This window comes from Hydra vulgaris, chromosome 04 (assembly GCF_038396675.1).
Source record: "Hydra vulgaris chromosome 04, alternate assembly HydraT2T_AEP".
Lineage (NCBI taxonomy): Eukaryota > Metazoa > Cnidaria > Hydrozoa > Anthoathecata > Hydridae > Hydra > Hydra vulgaris.
In genome coordinates, this window is record NC_088923.1 from 19,331,428 (window position 1) to 19,354,188 (window position 22,761).

General features: G+C 28.0%; 1 protein-coding gene across 1 annotated transcript in view; it reads left to right on the plus strand.

Moving 5' to 3' along the window:
* Positions 1-20,653, plus strand: part of LOC100210853 (uncharacterized) — an 87,290-nt gene extending 66,637 nt beyond the window's left edge. Inside the window, exons 18-27 of the mRNA XM_065795700.1 lie at positions 12,116-12,253; positions 12,450-12,560; positions 12,697-12,807; positions 15,517-15,642; positions 15,779-15,916; positions 16,101-16,208; positions 16,532-16,648; positions 16,832-16,930; positions 18,366-18,461; positions 18,563-20,653. Of these exons, the coding sequence (XP_065651772.1) occupies positions 12,116-12,253; positions 12,450-12,560; positions 12,697-12,807; positions 15,517-15,642; positions 15,779-15,916; positions 16,101-16,208; positions 16,532-16,648; positions 16,832-16,930; positions 18,366-18,461; positions 18,563-20,580 (3,062 nt within the window). The 3' untranslated portion in view covers positions 20,581-20,653. The remainder of the gene's footprint in view (positions 1-12,115; positions 12,254-12,449; positions 12,561-12,696; positions 12,808-15,516; positions 15,643-15,778; positions 15,917-16,100; positions 16,209-16,531; positions 16,649-16,831; positions 16,931-18,365; positions 18,462-18,562) is intronic.
* Positions 20,654-22,761: the final 2,108 nt, after the last annotated feature.

The following is a 22,761-nucleotide window of genomic DNA, read 5'->3' on the forward strand; positions in this document are numbered from 1 at the left end:
AATACAAAACGTGAGAAAAAATAAAAAATAAAAAAGTTCACAAGTTATGTTAAAACAACAAGAAATTAAATTTTTTTTAAGTGATTAGTAATATTGTAAAATGTTATCTTGAGAAAAAATAAAATTTTTTGCTTTGTTTTTAAAAAGATGAAGACAATTAGTTAGATCAAAATCAAAATTTGACAAAACAAGTTTATTCCCCACAGGTGTGGCGCACGATAGGCAAGACAGAATTGATTAAAATTTGTGTGACAAAAAGGTTTTTTAATGAGTAAGAGATTATATTAACAAATAACATTAAAGTTCATTTTTAATTAAACCGGAATTAACATTAAGTTAATTAGATAAAGATAGGCGCTTAGTCACTAAACTAAGTAATTAATCGAGTGTGCGGTTTTATAAAAAAAAAGAGCCTTTTTTTCACTTTTTTGATTTTTGATTTGACTTTTTTACTAGCTACATAAAAATTATACTATCAGCTTTAAAATTAAGTTTCCAACAAGATAATGCTAAAATTATTTTTATATCAGTTTTGGTTCAAGCGCTATTTTGTTCGCAACGATATAAAATATTTATAAAATTTTGACTCCCTATTAAAGTTATATAAAAAAAGAAAAAAATCGAGTTGAATTGGCACATTATTTTATCAATTCGAATAGAGGAGATAGTTCTGTATTTGAATCTACTTTTATTATTTTTATAGCCATATCTGTTTAGTTTTATTTGATAATTTCGATCAGTGTGCGGAATGACATGGTGTGCGGTTTGACCCGGTTTTACTCTATATCTTTTATGTAATGTATAGGAGAAATAAGTTTTAAGTTATTTATGGTCATTTTTGAACTACTTTTTTATACTTTTTATATAAGAAACCTGTTTAAATGATACTTATATAGTTCTTGTAAAAAGTTTTTATTTTGTTATCATTTTAATTGTTATAACTAATTCTAAAATAATAAAATCTTTTAATTATTACTTATATAAGTACAAAATAAATAATACAAAAAACTTTATTTTTAATTATTTCCTAAGTCTGCCAATAAACATATACACTATACGGTATATATATATATATATATATATATATATATATATATATATATATATATATATATATATATATATATATATATATATATATATGTATATATATATATATATATATATATATATATATATATATATATATATATATATATATATATATATATACACTAAACATATACACTATACGGTATATATATATATATATATATATATATATATATATATATATATATATATATATATATATATATATATATATATATATATATATCGACATTTTCCATAGAAAATTTTCCATAGAAAATTAATAAACAAAATAAAAGACTGCAAATAAAAAAACTTTAATTTTTTTTTTTGAAATAAACTTATTAGTTATATAATAGGTTTCTTTTCTAAAACTTATTTAAAAATTTATGGAAGTACCATGTGTGTTTGTCTTTTGTGTATTTACGCTACAATTTCACTTCCCAAAGTCAATCAAGACAATGCCACTACTAACCACTCCAAATTATTTCTTACTTCGGAGAAAAAAAATTGAAGTTAGCACTTTTTCGTTTTTAGGGAATGGCTAAATACTGGCGAGTCCCTGCGATTGTTTGTAAAAAATACAACATCTTGATTGCAGTCTTACGATCAGAACTTATGATAGATGTTGTTATAATAAAAATAAATGTTTGTGTATATAAATATAGAAAATATTGTTTTTTTGAAGTGATGTTAAAAATTAAATTAGAAATAAATAATTAATAGGGATTTAGGCGTTTTTTTAACTTTGAAGGACACTTTTGTTATCCAGGAATGAATACAAATATTTTTACCCAATAATGATTAGAAATATTTCTAAAATTCAATTTTTTACAATCAGTTATTTAAATAACCGATTGTAAATAATTGAATTAATAAGTTAGACGTTGAAATGAAATTAATTGTAGTGAGATTGTAATAGTTGACACAACGCAACAAAATCTAAACAATATAATAAAGTTGCTGTTAGAGTTAAGTAAGTCAACATATTTCAAAACTCTTTTAAACATTAAACTCATTTTCAGTTATATATTTAATTAGCAAATCATTTTAAAAGCAATAAAACAATTTATTTTTTTACTGATTTTAAAATTAAAGTTACGCTGTTATTAATAATCTTAGCCCCTGTTTTTTATCTTTTACTTTTTATGAAACGGAAAACAAGTCAAAAAGTGTTGAATATTAAATTATTTATGATGCTTTAAATGAGGTTGACAAATTATAAATTGCAGTTTAATTTAAATATTTTTTATTTATTTAAACTATTTTTTTAAATTAAAAAGTTGATTCCGGAAAGATTGTCAAACTATAACTACGATTTTATTTACGTAATAACAAACAGTTAGTAAAATTGAACAAAACCAATCAAAATTTGTCATATACAATACCCTAATCTGTAGGTCGAAAAGAAAATAAAGCCATATTTTAATAAAAGTTATAATGTGTGCCGAGTAATTACATTTATTTGAAACGCATATTTTTTTTATTAACAAACAACATTTTTTTATTATGCAATCATTTTGAATAACTCTGAATACCTTTGAGCTCTATCTTTTTATACAAAATTTAAAACCTGAACATTGTTTTTTTGGTTGTAGTCCAAACAGTGATTTTATTTGGAACAGCAATGTTGTGAGAATTTATTAGTAATTATATATATATATATATATATATATATATATATATATATATATATATATATATATATATATATATATATATATATATATATATATATATATAAACACTTGGCCATAGGTTACATTCAATAGGATACTAAATAAACCATTTATGGAATGAAATTATATAACTTACATAGTAAGTTTGTTCATCGGATTTTAACGTTGCAAAAAATAATTGTTTTTGTGTTTAGAAAAATGAAGTTATTTGCAATGAGTTGAACATTTTTCTAGTTTTACCAAATTTTAGATAATGATTGAAGAGAAGTTAATTACAATAAAGAGTTAAAAAATTTACTAGTTTTAAAACATTTTAACAGATTTTTGTTTATTATTAAAACTCACTTTTATAACCTTTTTTTAATACTGAATTGAATTCTGCAAATTTACTTCTGGAAGTTTAAAGGCAATAAAGCATGCAATCAATAGAGTCATTGATTGCATTTATTAGTAAAGTGATTCTCTTAACTATCACACACGGGTATATTGTATTCAACATTAAGTTCACATTTGTCATGTGGTTTAGACGAGAAAACATTGTAAGATCTTTTTGTTTGTCTAGCAGTTTACAAATTTTATTAATTTCAAATTATTGAAAAATATTTTGTACAGCCATCAGGCATGCGCTACCAAACTCTTGTTGGTATTTCCAAAGTTGTTTTACTAATGATCGCATATGTCCGAGCACTTTGTACATAATACACCACAATTTAAGAAATATTTTAAACTGTTTGCTTATCTTTTATATATTTTTTACTAGGCAAAAGCAATATCCATTTAAATTTTTTTCCTTTTTAATTTACGCATTTCCAGTTTTCAGAAAGTAAGAAATATAATTGTTAACTGTTTACAAAATCCTTATTCAAATTGCATATGAATAAGATAAACTGGCTAATGTATATTGCAAGGCACGCTGACTTTTAGAGCAATTGTTGCGGCATGAGACAGGTATTTCTACCGCCTACTGGAATGATATTTTTGTAAAAGTTAATGCAACCATCAAGATGTTATAGGATTCCAAGTTAGATCTCAGCTCGGCAGTCACAGAAATAAAATCTTTGAAAACATTTGTTGAGTCCAAACAAGATTGTTTTATAGAGTATAAAATAGTAGCAATCAAGAAATCTGGAACAGCATAATACGTAGCTAGAAGAGAACTCTGACGTAACGTAAAACTTAATCCACTCAATTAATCTCATCATACACAGATGTAACCAATACAGAGCAAATCAGAGCAATTTCAAATAAACAATTTCCTACCAATCGTCAATTAGTTTATCAATGCTTTAGAACATAAGCTTGTAAGCTTATTTCGTTATGACTTAATGTGGCTTCCTGCGCAAACACAATATCTTGACAAAAACTGACAGCAACATTTAATCTCGTTGGGGTCTTTAAGGTCAACGTTGGTCTATGTCTCAGAAACGAGCTCGTGAAGTTTGCTGAATTTGTTGATGCATTCAAGGATAAACAAGATTTAGGTGTCTTTTTAGAGAAACAAGTCTAGAGATTATTTTTAAATGTGGAGATAACACTCCCATATATTTGGTGCTGGTCGGCAACTGCAGCATGGAGTGTACATTCTCAAATTGAAATTCACAAAGAAAAGACTTTACACATTAATATGCAATGATTGGTTGTCCTTAATGGTTCTGATAAGCGTAGAGGATGATATTTTGCGTGAGATCAACTTCAAGGACATGGTCACTGACTTTGAAAAAAAGAAAACATGAACATTTTTATTGCACAAAATGTTTCACATTTTAAAAATTTACAAGTGACATCTAATGTCTACTTTATTCATGTAGTCATAAGCCACTCTACCATGGCAGACACTGTCTATGCCTAAACCCTAGCCTTGCTATTGATTAGAATCCGCAACTATTTCAATGAAAGATGCTGTATCTGCAGCAGCTGTTTCATTGTGAAAAACCAAAAGAACTAATTCAACATTTTATCGTTCAAAAGGTTTCGGTGACCCAGCTTTTTGTGTTAAAGGTGGCAACTAGGCAACTTGAATGATATATTTTTACTCTGTAAGTTAATACCATTATCAATAAGCAATGTATAATTTAAAAATTGTAAATTTTGAGTACTTGAGTAAATTGTTTCAAATAAATTTTTTGAAGTATGTACACTACCATTTAAAAGAAGTAAGATTGGAGCATTTGATTTTGCATTAGAGGCTGTTCAAATAATACGTGAAACTTTTTTTGCCGTTATTTTAAACCCCTCTCCTTTTAAACCCATTTCTTTTTTAAACCCCTCTCCTATGTGATATTTTGTGGTATTTTGAACACCCCCACCCTGTGTGAAGCGACAAAGACATAAATTTTTTTTTCATAAGTGTATATTTTAATTGTAATAGATTAAGATGTTTAAAAAAAAATACAACTGATGAATTTCAGTCTAAAATCTAAATTTGTTCTCAAATTGGACTCTGACCGTCAAGTATTGGAGTTCCATGCTCTTCAATAATTTTTGAAGGCCAGTTGAGATCAGAGGTATCAACATCATCCTGATCATACCACTCAATTGTTTCTTTGTCCAAATTTAAAAAGAAACATGAGTTCAAATAGATGTTGAGTAACTAGGCAATAAGATCTAATTTTTTGAATCTCATTTAAATATTTAATACTTGAGCAAACTGTTTTGTGTTGTTTCATTGGTTTGATAGTAGCAAAATATAAACTTGAATTAGTAAGGAATTTTGAATGCTTGGACATGAGTAATCGTATGGCAATCCATTGGGATACTTTTTTGTAACTGTCGTGGCAAAATTGTTTTTCAGAGTGATAAGTTTAAAAAGAGGCATGCAAAGTTGTTTTTTGTTTTTTAGCATTCAAGACCATCTTCTCCTTGGAACAAAGAAATTGGCAGTGGAAGAAAACCAGTTAGAATAAGATAAAACGGTGAGCTGCGACGATGACCACAACAGTTTTGATCATTACATATCACAATTTGAAGGAAGTATTGACTTTCTCTGACATGTTTAGCATTCCACTCTGCTCTAAAACTCTCTGCCAGGAGCATTAGTGGTCACAAACATTCCATCAAGGTCATGCTCTTTGAAATAAGTCTTAGCAAAATGAATTGTTTTTTCATATCTTGAATGTTTTTCTGGACCACCATCAACAATTATAATCATGACTGGCTTACTAACTCCATCTTCAGTAAATAAGCTGTTTTTAAATGCAGGAATATAGTTTATTCTGTTCATGTCTTCTAAGTGACTAAGTACTTATGACGAATCATGTTTTGCATTTCTGATTGCTATGTATGTTGGGCTAGAGTATGTGACTGCTTGTTTTTTCATCCTATCTTTTTTAATTTCTGTGGCTGCAATTACTGAAGGAATAAGTTTGTGTTGATAAGCAATTACAAAACTATGATCAGGTAAAGCTACCTTGTACTCCAATTGGCACCTTGACTTCATTATCCTGAGAGTGAAACCTAACTTTTTTTGGACCCAATACTACCGCGAGTTCTTCAAGGGCACTGATGAATGATTTGGCAAACTTTATTTCTCTATGATCTTTATGCTCAAAATTTTGTGCTCTTATTAACCGAATAGATGCAGTTATAACATGTTTTTTTCCTTCCGTGCTCAATAATTTGCTTGGAAGTAATCTTTAATAAACTCATGATCTGGAGAGATTGTAACAATGCTTCTTCAATTCTTCAACCAACTCATTTAATGTTTTTACAGTTCAAACAATCTCAGTTCTTCTCCTATCAATAGAAGCAGACTCTTTTATGGCAATATCTACAATTGCTTTTATTAAACTGTCCTGATCACAGTCTAGCGGTCGACCTTTTGATACTGAATTCCACACAACTTTTTTCTAATATCTGGATCTAAAGCTTAAATTGTTTTTTTTCTTTTTAGTCTGGTTGCTATTTGACGTTCAGTGGTTTTTTTTGACAAAGATCTTGAATTTTTCTTTGGATTTTTTTGGATTGATCTCAAGATCTTGGTTTTTTTCTATAAAAAGTTTTTGCTTTTGCTCTAGCATTTGGTAGTCTTCTTGTGACAACAAGCTGCAATTTCTTCTTTGAGTAAGATATGCAATATCTTTTTGTAAAACCAAAATTTCATTTTTTAACTGATCTTGTATCGGGGCTAGTTTTGTTGAAACTTTTGACAAATTGGATTTTTTCACTCTCTTTTTCACTCTCACTTGTTGTAATTGATGGGATCGCATCAGTCACACCATCAAAAGTGATTTAGTCTATTCGGTACACGTTTCGGTAATTTTGTCCAGTAAGATAAAGCACCAACTTTATTCCGGAGTTCAATTTGTTTAAGCTCTTTCAATTTTTTTTTCAACTTCTACATTTAATTTGGATAATGCTTTGCTCTTTGTTTGAATCTCAGATCAGTTTGTTTGCAAATGCTTTTAAATATCCTTCATAAACAGATTTTCAAAGTCGTTCCTTTTCACTAGACATTTTTAATCTATAAAAACAACAACAAGAAATTTATTTTCCTTATAACCATTACCCAGTGGGCACAGGACCTAAATAAGACGTCTTTTGAACGTTCAAAAGACGTCCAAAACGTTGAAAAGACGTTTAAAATGTTTAAAAGACGTTTAAAAGACGTCTTTTTTACGTCCTGTGTCCACCGGGTACGTTAAATAAGTTAATAGGAAAGATAGTATTAATAATAGCATTAATAATTATTATTACTAAAACTTTTTCGATAAATCAGTTAAGATTTTAATTGAATTATTATGACACCAAAGGAACAGCTGATTTTAAAATGTCTTTGCCAATGCATGAAATGAAATGCAATGCAATGCAATAAAGCATGAAAGTCCTTTAAAATGTCTTTGCCAATAAAAAGCATGAAAGCTTTTTTTTTTTTCCTTTGAATTATTAACTTTTACTATTACTATTATTACTGTCATGTGAAAACTTTTTTGATGATGTTGATGTCAAGATTTTTTATTGAGTTAAATTAGTGATTTTCGATTGAGAAGTCAAACCATTTGTATTGCAGACTGTTGATGCTAAAGAAATTTGATTTCCTCTAAAATATTTTTTATAAATATCCTGTTACCACTTGCTTTTCTTCTTAAATTTAAACCATATTTATTTTTTCCCACAATAAAAAAAAGCACGAGGCAAATAAAGTAAAACACAAGGCTTTTAGTTTTTTCTATACGTAATATATGTAAACATAATAATAGTTCTTTTAAATCAGGAAAATAAACATGAAACAGTTGCTGGCAGCAGTGTCAAAAACTAAATCCATATCAAGAGTATATGGCGCAACACTTTAAAAAATCTATTTTCTAATATAAACAAGCCATTGCTAAGGCCGTTGCTAAGGAAATTTTTTAATTTTACCACAAAGATAGCTATTTTAGAGCAGTTTTAAAATCATTTTCTATATTTATCTCTATATATTTAAAATGTAGAACGTTTCGGTTTCAAGAATATTTATTTTTTGAAAAATCAATTTTTCCGATTTTTTTTAGTATAGGGCCACCTTAATTGTTCTTTTAACCTAAAACTATTAATTTTTTTCAAAATACTAAAACTATTAATTTTTTTCAAAATACTAAAACTATTAATTTTTTTCAAAATACTAAAACTATTAATTTTTTTTAAAATAATCTTCCATAAGCTTCTTTTCATATTTAGAGCTCCTGGATACTAAAATCCAGGAAGAAATAATCTTTTTGTGACTTTTAAATCCGAAATCTTTTTTAAGTCAGGGACTTCTGACCTTAACTGACTACAATAATTCAAGAATATTTTGAAGGTTCGCCAATGATATTCAAGTATAAACATTAAAAATGGCGACAACGATACGGCAAATAGCAACTTTTTCCTAAACATCATATTAAAAGAATGGAGTATTACAAGCACGAATGGAATTAAAATATACAACTAATGAAACTTTTAACTTTAGTTATTTGAAAAACAATTTTTTTTGAATTTTTATAAATTGTTTTAGTTATCTTTTTAATCAAATGTAGTGTTATGATTCAAAGTAAGAAAAGCTGAGCTTTTAAAATAAACTGAAAAAAAAATTCAAAATAAAAAATAATTTTAAAAATAAAGTATTAAAAATAAGTTTTAAAAGCAAAGTATTTTTTTCTAGCTACCAATTTTAGTAAACATTCTGTTGAATAATTTTTATTACTTATTAGTTTTAACCCTTAATGGTTAAAATTATGTAGCGTGTCCTTTGAATAATTTTTTATTTAATATTTTAATAAAAATCATTTCAGCAAGTTTTTGTTGTTTATTTGTCTTGTGAAACTCGTTTTTTTTATTGTCGGTTACAAGCAAACTCCCGAGACGACTTGAAATTGCTTTAATGTTTGCCTTTTGATGAAATTCCATTTACTTCCGTGGTTTTTCTTCCGTAGAATGGTATTAAAATTGACTTGTAAATTATTTACTAATCCTTATGACACAATCAACTTAAGCAAGCGTAAAACTTCAATAATATCTACATAGTTACACAGTTTTAACCGTTAGTAATTATAAATATTCAACAGAATGTTTACTCTATTAGAGATCATTATCTCTAATTACAAATAAATATCTACATCAATAAAACCTTGCGGAGCTTAAGAAACTTGTTTTCCTTTTTCTGATAATAATTTATTTAACAATTATGCTTTAATAAAATAACAATCGTGTATACAGTAAATACAGTGCATACTATACACTTTTTATTGCTGTTATTTTGAAGTTTTTCAAATCAAATAAATAAACTAACATAATTTTTGAATATTATAATATTAGGCTGAACGTTCATATTTTTAAATTTATGGCAAATGCATTTTGGGTGATTTGGACAAAAACAAACAAACAAACAAAACACTATTAGGAGTACATTTAATGACTTTCAAAAAATGGTTGAATTTTGTTTAACTATCATTAACTGCGGTAAAATTCGAAAATCAGCATATTTTCTAAGTTCCCAATTAATGATATTTAAACAAAGTTACATTTAAATAAATCTTCTTTCAAAAATTAACGTCTGTTAAGTTTAAGCTATATCAAAACGACTTTGATACTTTTTTATAATCACTAATTTAGTTGGTATTATATCATTTAAATGAACTAAGTAACTTTCAAAAAAGTATTGTTTTCACTGCTAAGAGCATTGTCCAACTGGCTTAGTGTATTCCATTTTCATTAATAAAACGTTGTTGTTTTAGATACTTTAAAATATTTATTTGTAGACATTTCTTTGGATTATAGTTTAGTTAATGTCTTTTTAAGCAGTGGAACATGAGTTAATGCCATGCGCCATTATTTGTAAAATTTTTAAAGATAAAAATCTAGGGGAAAGGCGCCTATGATGGCATACTTCACTAAGATCAATAATAAAAGTTTTGATATGGATTCATTCCTTGAACATGTAAATAATAATAACCCTCAGAGTTTTCATCAGTTTTATTTTTTTATAAGTTATTCCTATTTTAAAAAAAAGCACAAGTATGCTATCATAGGCAACCACTGCTTCTATGATGGCATAGTGTGGGATGGGGCTGGTTACGATCAAGGGTAACTAGATGAATCATTTAACCTTAGAGTCTTCCCTCAGAAAAGCCAGAAATTAGTCGGCACCATCCTAATTTACCATTTCATGCTACACAGCAGCATTGTAAAGTTTCGCACATGCGCTTAAGATATATTGCATTTTATGTATTTTTGGACCAAAAAAAAAAACTTTTGGAGCATCGCTTTCTTTTTCGCTTAAGATATATTGCATTTTATGTATTTTTGGACCAAAAAAAAAACTTTTGGAGCATCGCTTTCTTTTTACTTTTATCAAAAATAAGTTTTTCTTATGAAAAAAAAAGATTTTCCCAATTCGTCAATATTGCAACACCCCCAACTCGTCAGTATGCCACATCATGGGAAAAAGTCATCATTTTTATTAAAACAAGCTGTGTCTGCCTTGTTCAAAAAATAAAATCAAAGTAAGTATTCGTCTAAATGCACAAAACTTAAATATAAAATGCATGAAAATTCTCTTTCTGCACAGTTAATTATAAAATCACAATCTTTAATATAAGAAGGGAATAAAACTACAACAGCACATCCCAAAATCGATTTTTGTTGATTATAAAAACAATATTTGTGCACAAGAGACGTTTTTTCACTAAAACTAATGTAAAGTAAGTACAGTCATGTAGGTCTAATCACTTTTTCACCAAAACCAATTTTTATGGAAATATGACCGGTATGCCATCATAGGCGCTATGCCATCATAAGCGCCTTTCCCCTAATAATAAGTGTTAATAAGATACATTAAGATTTTAAGCTTTGACTTTTATAACAGTTATAAATAACATTTTATTACTGTTTATCATTCTGATTTATCCAATAAGCATTGTTTTTCTGGGGTGGGGACTTTGAAATTTTCCAATAATTCAATTTAAATTTAGGATATGAATAGCGATAGGACCAGTTAAAGATACACTTTAAATTAAAAGCTTCCGTTGTTTTTAGAGGGCAAAGCAATAACACATAGACTTAATCTATCTATGATCAAACGCGTGTAAAAAATGTCGTTTACTTGTTTTTAGAAACATCAAAAAAAAGAAATCAATAAAGAATGTATATATGAATGTTAATAGCAAGTTAAAAAGATATTTATTTTTCTAAAAATATCTCATATTTAATTTATTACGCAGGTTTTCAATTCAAAAGGGTGAGCGAAACAACCTGTGTCACTTGTTCTAAATATAATTTACAGCTAGTATATATAACGCACTGGCGTTACAGCAATTCGATTAATTACGGTGATGAGTTGAAATTTGATAATTAAATAAAAAATCAACAGCGCTTAGTTACAATTGAGTTATTTAGTAGGTAATCGCGATGCTGTCATTTTTATTGAACGAATGATTAGGCGATGTATTTTGAATTAATATTTTTCGAAAAATTGAGTGCGATTTAATGCAATTTTTTATCGCTTGGTATCGCATATTTTAAAAAAAATCGCATATTCAGGAAAAAATGTGCAAATAAAAAAAGTTATAATCAAGTATCCCAATAACTAATGATTAAAAGTTTTATATTTATAAAACTTTATTTTTCTTTAATTATAACAATCATTCATTAATGTAAAACATTTAAAAGTTATTAAAAAAGATGAAATTTTTTGTAAGAAATTTGTCAAAGATCAAAACATAAAATTAAAAATCTCTAAATACTTTGCCTCAAATTTTGGTCTCCAATCCTTGATATCTAAGCTGCAAATATATTGCAAAACACCAATGTCAATTTTAATTTTTGAATAAAAGGCAGATTTAATTATTGGATTTGTTAGAACTATAAAATCAAGCAGAATTTTATTCGCTTAAGTTTTAAGAGTTAATTTGTAGGAGAAAACAAAACAGAAGTAATGGAAGTGAAACCATGTCAACCGAACCCGTGTATGAACGACGGCGAATGCCTGGTAAAGCCAGGTCTACTATACGAGTGTATCTGTAAACCCCCTTTTGTACCTCCTAATTGCGCCGGTAAGAAAAAGTGTTTAATGATTTTTTATATTTTATTAATCTTAAAATTTATATTACAAATAAATTTTTTTTATTTTTGATTACTAATATTAAACTGGTACCGTAAAAAAATATAATGTTTTTTCTAAGTTTATCGATAATATATTTTTAAAATATATAGTCTATTTAATTGTAATTAATAATACTTTTTATTTAGAAAGTGATCCTTGCAAACCTAACCCCTGTGGTATACACGAAAAGTGCGAGGCTAAAAATAACATTATAATTTGCAGCTGTGCTGGAAATATGGTTGACAAAAAATGTGGAGGTACCTCTTAATTGCACGTAGTTGGTAAATGCACATAATACCAAATACTTATGGCTTTTTCTTTGCTGTCTCTGTTGTGTCTTACAAAATTATCATTGCACCTTGTTTCTCCTTTTTTAATATTTTTTTATTTTAGATAGCCTGTGTCGAACAAATGCATGTTACAACAGAGGTGTCTGCACACCAGCAGGCGAAAATGCTTTTATGTGCATTTGTGAAGGAAAATGGGGAGGTTCACGATGCAGAGGTAAAAATTAGTAAACAACTGTTGAGTTCAAAAATTATTTCTTAACTAATTAAAATTACTTTTAATGAGTTAGAAAAGTTTATATAAGTATGTGAAAAATTTTAATAATCAATGTTATTAAAGTTGAATCATTTATTGGATAGAAAAGTAAAAAGGTTTTTAGTTTAAGTGGTAAGCCACTAATAATATTTCTGTACCTAAAAGCCACCTTGTCTTTACTCCAAAAACAAAATTTTACAGTAGAAGCAAAATAAATATTTTGTTCTAATTACTTTCTCATAACTTTTGTAACAATTAGATTAGGAAATAAATATTCATACAGTGTATACAATTAATTTTATTCTATATATATATGATTAGTAATTTTGGTTAAAAAAAAAATGTAAACATTAGTGAATTTAAATCTTTTTTGATCTAATAAAGTTTTACTTGCTGTAATGGCTCTCGGGTGCTGGGAACGTTTTAATATGTGTTTTTTTTTATCCTTTTGAATATGCTGGAGAGTGTTTTCCTCGTTGATCTGGTTTTGTCAAGCCAGAAGACTAAGTTTTGCTAATTATAGATGTAATATACGACTCGCTAATACAAGGAGTATTTGAAAAAAGACTTGCATACTCTAATTTCAATTAGAGTATCCAAGACACTGCAGGCGTCTTGCTTCTCGCTCAGAACCAAGAGGTCGATGGTTTGACGCGAGCTCTAGCCCAATAAGCGACATTGGTAAAAAAGGAGGCGTGGTTTTTCAAGTCAAATACTCTTCCGGATTGCTTTGTGATAAGACCGTAAGGACTTCTCGGAGCATCGTAATACTTAATAACACTCACACACACACACACACACACACACACACACACACACACACACTCACAAACACACAAACACACATGTGTTGTGTGTGTGTATGTGTGTTGTGATCGTACAAGAAAATAAAGTGTGAATAGATGAATTGAATTTGTGAAGTGATCGAAGTGCTCTCAATCACTTCACAGATTCAATTGCTAGACAGAAAGCAACATACTGATTTTTCTGATCCAACATTACATTAGCAAATAAAGCTCATCAAAAATCTATTTTTGCATTTTTGTGCTAAAATGCAAGCTGCATTTGTAACAACACTTGTCTTTACATGAATTCTTTAGTTCCTTAGACTTCACGGTTTTTCCTGTTGAAAAAACGTATTACTTTCCACCAACACAGCTCAGTTTTCTTACATTTTTTTTCCATGTATATGAATTCCTCTTCCACTTTATCCTCTTTACTTTTCTTTGTGGTTGGTCTTCACTCTCACTATCGGTGCTGGAGTAAGGAACTAATGAATTAGTAATGTAGATATTTATAGAAATATTATCCTGCCCGACATCAGACAATAAAGAAATACTTCCAGAAGGGTCTGGCATACACTCGAAACCCGGATCTTCTAGCTCTGACTCAAAGATGTTGTACCTAACATCTGTAACAAAATTAACAAATTTATTGTTAGAATGATGCTTTACATAAAAAAATATTCAACATTTTCAGACAAAATGTCTAAACAGTGATGCCTAATTTTCATTTTGTTTAATGGAAGTTCTCATCTTTTAGTTTTATTCACGAAGTTATTAAAATCTTTATGCGCAATCAAGATAATGTCAATTTTGTTGGAACTTGATGTCCTTGTCCTGAAAACATATGGACAACGTGCAACAAAACTAAAGTTTTTAATATTATAACTATTAAGTACTTTTATTAAGAAAAATATGTAACTTTTAAGACATTAATGGAGAATTGTAAACACACGCAATCTGGCTAGAATTAAGTTCTTGCAATATAAAAACAATTACCATATATATTTTTTTAAAACACCTAGTTTAATATAAACACTGAAGAATCCAACGAAAAATATTTTCAAACATACCCTTCACCTTGGTCTCGATGCAATTCAAAGTTTGTTATTATATTTGTTCTTTTTAAATCAATACATTATTAGCAGAAATCTTGTAAGTAGTTACATCGATTTTCACAATGTAATATTATGTTTTCAACGTAAAACAAAAGCTAAAATTGGCACAAAACCTTGACATAAGGGCGTGAACAACAAGCAGTTAACGCGTTGTGGTTTACAAGCGTGAGATTAATCACGTTAAAAACTGTCAATGTGATATAACTTTAAAGTCATAGATAAAAAATCTTTAGTAGCAAAATGGGATAAAGTGTTCAGGAAAAAAGCATCTTACTTATTTTAAGATTTTTGACTCTTAAAAAGGATATAAAACTTTATTCGTTTTGGTTTCCTGTTAAACCACAATGGATTAAGATCTAAGTCTTTTAGACCCAAATGGAGTATGCGGCATTAATCAAATATGTAATTAAATTAATTTACCCAAAAATGGAAATAAGGCAAGTTGTCTCTCAGATACAGATTTATTTGTGACAATTTGAAAATAAGTTCGTACAAATGAATTAAAACGGTTTTATTGAGCTTTTTTATGATAGCTACCTAAAATTTTTTTCTGAGAACCAAAAGAAGTGAACTAGTGTGTGTTTATAGGTTTGGAATATGAGGTGACTCCGTAAGGCAAGTAGCTGCAGGAGGATAAACCATTATACTTTTATGTTAAGTAACCTGTAATTAAAATATGCTAATGTAATTGTTATTGTGGTTGTCAAGTAATTATTTTATCATTGTTTAAAGTGCTCAACAACTATTATTTGCACTTTATTTTTATGTAGAATGCAACTGCCCCAAAAGCCAGAGCCCAAACAACCCGTCATCATGGTGTGATGCAAGAGGTCATTGCCAATGCCCTCCTGGATTTGTTTTTGATGAGAGCAACAATAAATGCATGAAAAACAAAGGTTCGATTTCAAATTTAATTATACTATTTAAAAACTATTTCTTAAAATGTCGGGTAAAATGTTTAGTAAATAAAAATCAAAAAGTCTTAAGCGTGAATAAATACATATAGCTATTTATTTCCTTTTTTAAGTTCAGCGCCCTTAGTAAAACATTACAAAACGTGCGATTCCAGTCCTTGTTTAAACAGCATTGTTTGTCTAAATGACGAAGAGGGTGCCTACACTTGCATTTGCTTTCCAGAGTGGTACGGTAAAAACTGTCAACACCGTAGAAGTAAGCATTTTTTGAATTTTTGTTTAACTTTGTCAAGATTAGTTGCATTTAGTTTGCGACAGATATTGCTTTATTTATTTTACGATAGACATGGTTTATTTGTGATAGGATTTGTTTTATTAAATTTACAACAGGATTTTTTAAAATTTAACTTATATAGGACTTTACTTAATAATTGTTTCAGAGTGTTTAATAAATCCTTGTTACAATGGTGGAACATGCATGGAAAAAGATGGCGTTTTTCTTGGATGTGTTTGCTTACCCGCATACTTACCACCGCTATGCAAATCAGGTAAATAGCAATAGCACCGTCATCACCATCACTATCACTCCATTTCACCGTTGATTTATTAATAGTATATATAAAAATAGAACGTAGAGAAAAAAAGAACGGCAATTAAAACTAGGAAATTGAGTGAAAAACTAAATGTATTTATGTAAAATGTGTATTTTATAAAAACAATGGGCAAATCAACAAAGATCTAAATTTCACCATAACATTTTAATTCATTCCGTCATACCTTTTTTTGAAAATTCATTAAATTAAATATTTTTTGAAATTGAACGTTTGCAATGTTTAATACTTTTATAAAAACTTAAATAAAATATTTACAGAAGCACCTACAGCTTGTAATCCTAGCCCATGTCAAAACAATGCACTTTGCACACTTCATCCGAGCGGAGGTTATGATTGCATATGTTCACAACGTTATACTGGACCTCATTGTACTAGTAAGTACGTTACCCTAATGTATGTAGAAACGCTCAAAAAACGATTATAAACAAAAAAACGATTATAGATAAAAAAAAGTTTTTAAATAAAAATGAAAAAATAAAAAACAAAACGTAAATAAATTTTTTGAATAAAATGAAGCTTTTAAACGAAAAATTTATTATATATAGTTTTTTTCTAAGTTGATAGGTGCAGAGATTGCGATGTTCATGCTTATTGTGAAAATGGGAAATGCACTTGTAAAGATGGATACGTTGGGTCCGGTTATGAATGTGTTTCTAGTATGTAACCAACTGTTTTTTGTTTTTTTCAATTTCAGTTTAAAATAGTTTGAAAAAATTTGATTTTTTATATTAATACATTATTACCTTCATAAGTACACAACATAACTAATTTGATTACACACACACACACACACACACACACACACACACACACACACACACACACACACACACACACACATTCATACTGCCTTTTTTACGATATACAAAATATTGAACCTGAATGGGTAACATGTTGTTTGCTATATCACAAGGTAGTTGAACGCAAAAGATTATTATAAGGATATTTAACTAGATATGCTAGCAAACATCAATATAAATACATTAAGTTGATATGCTAGCAAAAATCAATATAAATACACCATTTCCCATTCAGAAACAATAATGATCCACAAATTATAGAAACTTTTTTTCACTGCAGATCTAAAGTCTACGCTTTTTTAAACACAAATTGATTACAAAATTTCAAACTGGTTACAAAAAATAATCTTGTCGCAAATTTAATAATCGATTAGCCGAAATCAAAGTCATTTTGGGCAACCTAATTTTCATATAAAATTATAAACAATCATTCGATGGTGAACAGATAATCATATTTTAGGGTCATAATAAAAAACCTTATAACCGAAACTAGTATTTCCTTGAAAATATAAAAAGAATATTCATAAAACTTTTTCAGAAATGCAAATTATATTTGCTAAATAATATTTTAAGCAGATTTATTTTATATAAGTTCATCAGGCAATTAACACAAACATTTTAAATGAAATTTAATCATTATAAATACATTAATTTCAAAAAACTTTAAACAAAATAATAGTATAAAATAAAAGTACTTGAAATGCAAAAAATAAAAAAAGAGCTCAATGTCATAAGTCCGAAAATGAATGAAAATATGTACAAAGTAATATCTACAAAACTTTTATCTATTTTACTGCAAAATGAAAAAAAGTTAGCTTTTATAATTTAAAAGTTATTTTTTTAAAGAAACAACTTTTGGTTTAAAGGTTATTATATTACGAATTATAATATTATTTCCAGACATTTTTTTCAGTTAACACACTTCTATCGAATAAGCTTGTTTTTCACTTTTTAAACTTCGAATGTTTGTTACATTGTGATGAAGTGTTAGTATTGTCATGGGCTGTAACATGGTGTCATGAGGTGTAACAGGTGTCATGGGGTGTAACATGTTGTCATAGGGTGTAACATGGTGTCATGGGATGTTTTATTGCTTTAATCTTTACGTTGTAAAAATATGTTGAATGGTTGAATTGGTTAGTCAGCCAACTAACTTATTTTTTTGTTATGATCCAATAAAAATGTAATAAGTGAATACTGTTTTATATTATTTTGGGTGTTGAAAATATCATTATTAACAAAAATATTTCAAATAGACAATAACTTATAATCCAGCTTTATACTTTTCTAGAAGGATGTCCTACCCAATGTTTACATTTTCAGACATGCATTGAAAACCAATGTCAGTGCATCCCGGGACACCGACAGATAGCAAATATTTGTATACGTAAGCTTTTGAATACTTTTACATATATAATAAAAATAAGTTTAAATATAAGTAAAAACTTGTGTAAAACTCTTTCATTTAAAATCTTTTTTTAATTTTAGCTTTAACTGAACTTCAAATGAACGATGATTTAAAACCAACTCGTGCACATTTCTCATCAAATTACTCTTTGAAAACAACATTTTCTCAGTTTCTTATAACTAAACCTGTTAGAAACGAAGTTTACGTTACTGAAATTAAAAGTATTCCTTCGGAGCATCAACAAATAAATAATGCTCCCACCAAGAGCTCCAATTCAAAAATGACTTTTCCAACCAAAATAAAAACACTCGAACAATCTTCTTTATCTTCTTTTAATAATAAGAAAGTAAAGCGTCCTCCGGGTAACCCAACTCCAACATCAATTCCAGTATTCAAGAACAAGAATATTTCTGAGAAAATTAGTAGAAAAAAGTATAATAACTATAACAAAGTTTTAAGTAAATTTAGAGCTTTGTTTCAGAATCAAGATGCAAAAACATCAGCTGAGGTAAAAAAGCAAGAAACACTTCTTTCTGCACTTCTTGATATGCCTTCTTTAATGGTTCAAGAAATAGCTGAGGCAAACGAAGATAATCACGCGAAGAACAGAGCGCCCGATATAGCCGGTTCTTTTAACAACACATTTAATAAAGCTTCATTGGAGATTCTCAAGCCAAAGCCACTTTTATTAGATAAAACTTTTATAGCTAAAAACATAAACTCATCAAAAAATTCTGACATAAAAAGCAAATCAAAAGAAAGTAACTCTTCAAATCAGGTTTCAGCTTTATTTATTGATACTAAGCCTTCTGCTCTTTTAGTTGAGGGCAATACACCAAACACGCCGTACACTTTGCAAAATATCGATTCTAATAGCAAAACTTTGTATACAAATAAAGATTATAAAAACGAAAGAAGTTCGTTGATTTCTAGTTTTCTAAATGATGATAAACCAACGATAAACAAAGATAAAAATAGTATAAAAAAAAGCACCGATCGAATAACAACAATTGAGATTGTCTTAGAAAAGGTAAATACAAAGTCTAATAATGAAAACAACCAATGGGAAAACGAAACTGATCTTATCTCACAGAAAAATAAAACATATAAAAGTGTTCAAGAAGAAAATTCTCATCCTACCCACTTTCCTTTAATATTAAGCAACGTCAACACCTCGAACGAGTCAAAATTTTACAGCAATAAAATATACACAGTTAACTCACTGGATGTAAAAATACCCACAGTTAACTCACTAGATTTAAAAAACGATACAGAAATTAAAAAACCCAACAATTTGGCTCCAAAGTTTTTAACAGAAAATTGTATTAGTGACCCTGGGTGCGTAGAAAAGTTAATTAATGTCACTAGCACTAAAGATTCGGAGGACAAAAACGACGAAGTTATTTTAGTTGAAGCGAAAAATGACGGGGAGGATATTGAAGAGCTTGGCTTAAAAAAACCCAATAAACATTTTTTAAAAAACGATGATGATGTACCTCAGTCATCAGGATTGGAGAGAGTCCATAATATGTTAGAAAACAACAAAGATGTTTTGCAAGCCACATTTATTAAATCAGAAGAAAAAGCAACCCCAAATACGATTCTTTCTGAAACACCAGTTGAAACAAATAAACTTAAATACAGAGAAGATAAAAATTTAGTAAAGTTTTTAAGTCTTGTTGAAAAGCGTTTAAAGTTAAAGCCTTACCATAAAAACCATGTATATCAACCAATTATTCCGCCTTGGATCAAAGTAGACGAAGAAAAGCCACGAATAGTTTTTCTAGAAGGTACCGATACCAATATTACTGAAATGAGAGGAATATTAAAACATCATATCTTAAGTTACAATAAAAAAAAAAATGTTGCAAAATTAGGAAATAAAAAGGACGACTTGAATAATTTAATACCTTTATTTGATATACTTTCATTAAATAATCAAAAAAATCAACTTAATTCCCAGTATCATCAAGAATCAGATAATAATCAAGAATATAAACCGTCAAGTTACTATGGTGAAGGAGATGATATTTATAAAGAAATAAAAAAACAGAAAAATAAAAAGAAAAAACTTAAAACCTATCAAATATACATTTAGTTTGACTTCAAAAATAGCATTTATACTGCAATGTAACTTTTTATTTTTTCAATTAATATATGTGATTTCAAATGATTATAAATTTTAAAAATAAGTTAAGCATAAAAATTAATTCAAGCGCAATCCGATAACTATGATTACTTACCAACAAGGTTAAAAAAATGTTCCTTAAAAAAATCTTTGTATTTCTAAACTTTTGGGTTTAGTATGCGCATAATTTTTTACAAGTTTATGAGAAAAGATTATCGCCAGTTTAGTATTTTCAATAAAATTATTAAAACCTGGGTACTAATTGTTAACTCTCTTTCCATAATAAGGTTTCTAACTTGTTAAAAAAAAGATGAAAAAAAAAGCCGTTAAAATTTTCAATAATAACCCAAAACGAATCTATGTGCAAAGTTCTATTCAAGTTCATCTTAAAAATTATTATCTAGGAAAAATTTATATTTTGACCATTAAGTCTTTCCGATTAAATTTTTAAAAGCCGAAGATTTTTTCTTTGTTTTTATAATACATATTCGGTATTCTAAAAGCTTTAGTGTAAAGTAGTATTCTTGATTTACTATCAAGATCCTCTAAACTTTGTTTTAATTACGCCTACCATTTTTTCGCTATTAAATTAGAATACTAAGTTTAAAATAAAAATTTTTTGTAATTGTTGCGCTATAGCTTTATAATGTATTTTCTTTTATTTTTATTTTATTTATTTATTAAATTTTTCGTTTTTGTTACAATTAAATTCCGTAATATAATACAAGATTATTCTTTCAAAAATAATCCAGTTATAAATATAAAAAAAAAATCAAAGACAAAATAATAAGAGATAGTTATACAAAAATATATAAAAACGCGGGAAACTTGCAGAAGACCATTAAGTCTTATCATCAAGAACCGTTGTACTAGTTATGTTTTTGCAATATTAAATTCCTATAATATTGTTAAAAGCAAAACTTAATTAACTAAGGTAAATAGTGTTAACACCAAAAACATTTAATGTAAAAAGACAAGAACAAATAAAACAAACAGTCAAAGAAACAAAAAACAAAACAAAGAAACAAAAAACAAAACAAAGCAGTTTAAAAGAAATCATTAATAAGATTTTTATACTTTGAAATACTCTTTTTTATTAGTTTTTGAAAGCAATTTATATTGTTTACATCTTGTAAATTACTATATTTTGCTAAGATTTTATTCCAGATATGCGGAGCACGATACGTAATTTTAAATTGTTCTTGTTTAGTTTTGCACAATGGTTCAATTAAGCCTGTTGTGCGTAAAGTATACTTAATGTTAGGTTTTATTTCATAAAGATCATTAAAAATTGAGGGGCATTGTTGAAATTTACTTTTGTACATGAGACATAAAATTTTATAAACGTTTATCTCGTATAACGTAAAGATGTTCATAATTTCGAACAGTGGTTTTGCATGTTCGTTTTTATTTTTAAAATTTATTATTCTTAAGGCATGTTTTTGTTTTCGATAGAGTGCTTCAAGCTTGCTTTTAGATGTACTACACCACGCAATATTCGCGTAATTCAAGTAACTTTGTATAAAACTGAAATAGATTTGTTTTAGATGATGCTTATTAAGTAAATCCCGTGACTGATATAGATCGCCAATACTTTTTGATATTTTGCTTCCAATATAGGCAATTTGTTTATTCCAGGTAATATTTTCGTCAATGAGAACACCAAGAAATTTTGTGACTCTTTCGCGACTAACTTCTGTGTTTTCAATAACTAGTTTTGGAAAAGAAATAGGAATTTTTTTTTTTTTTTTAAAGGGTAGAATAATGAGAACTTTGATTTACTTGAATTAATAGAAAGTTTATTTGCATTGAACCATAGTGAAATTTTATCTAACTCGTTGTTCATTTGTACAAAGAGTTGAGGTATATCTTTTCCTGAAATAAAAAAGTTACTGTCGTCAGCAAACATTATAGTTGATATATTTGTCGCTCTCCAGAGATCATTCACGTATATTAGGAAAAGTAGAGGCCCAAGAATAGATCCTTGGGGCACTCCACAAGAAATTAAAGATGAATTTGTTAGTTTTTTATTTCCGTTATATATGGACTGTGTACGTTTACTCAGGTAATCTGCTATCCACCTGCAGGGTACGCCTCTTATGCCGTACATCATAAGCTTTTTTATCATTATTTTATGATCCACTGTGTCAA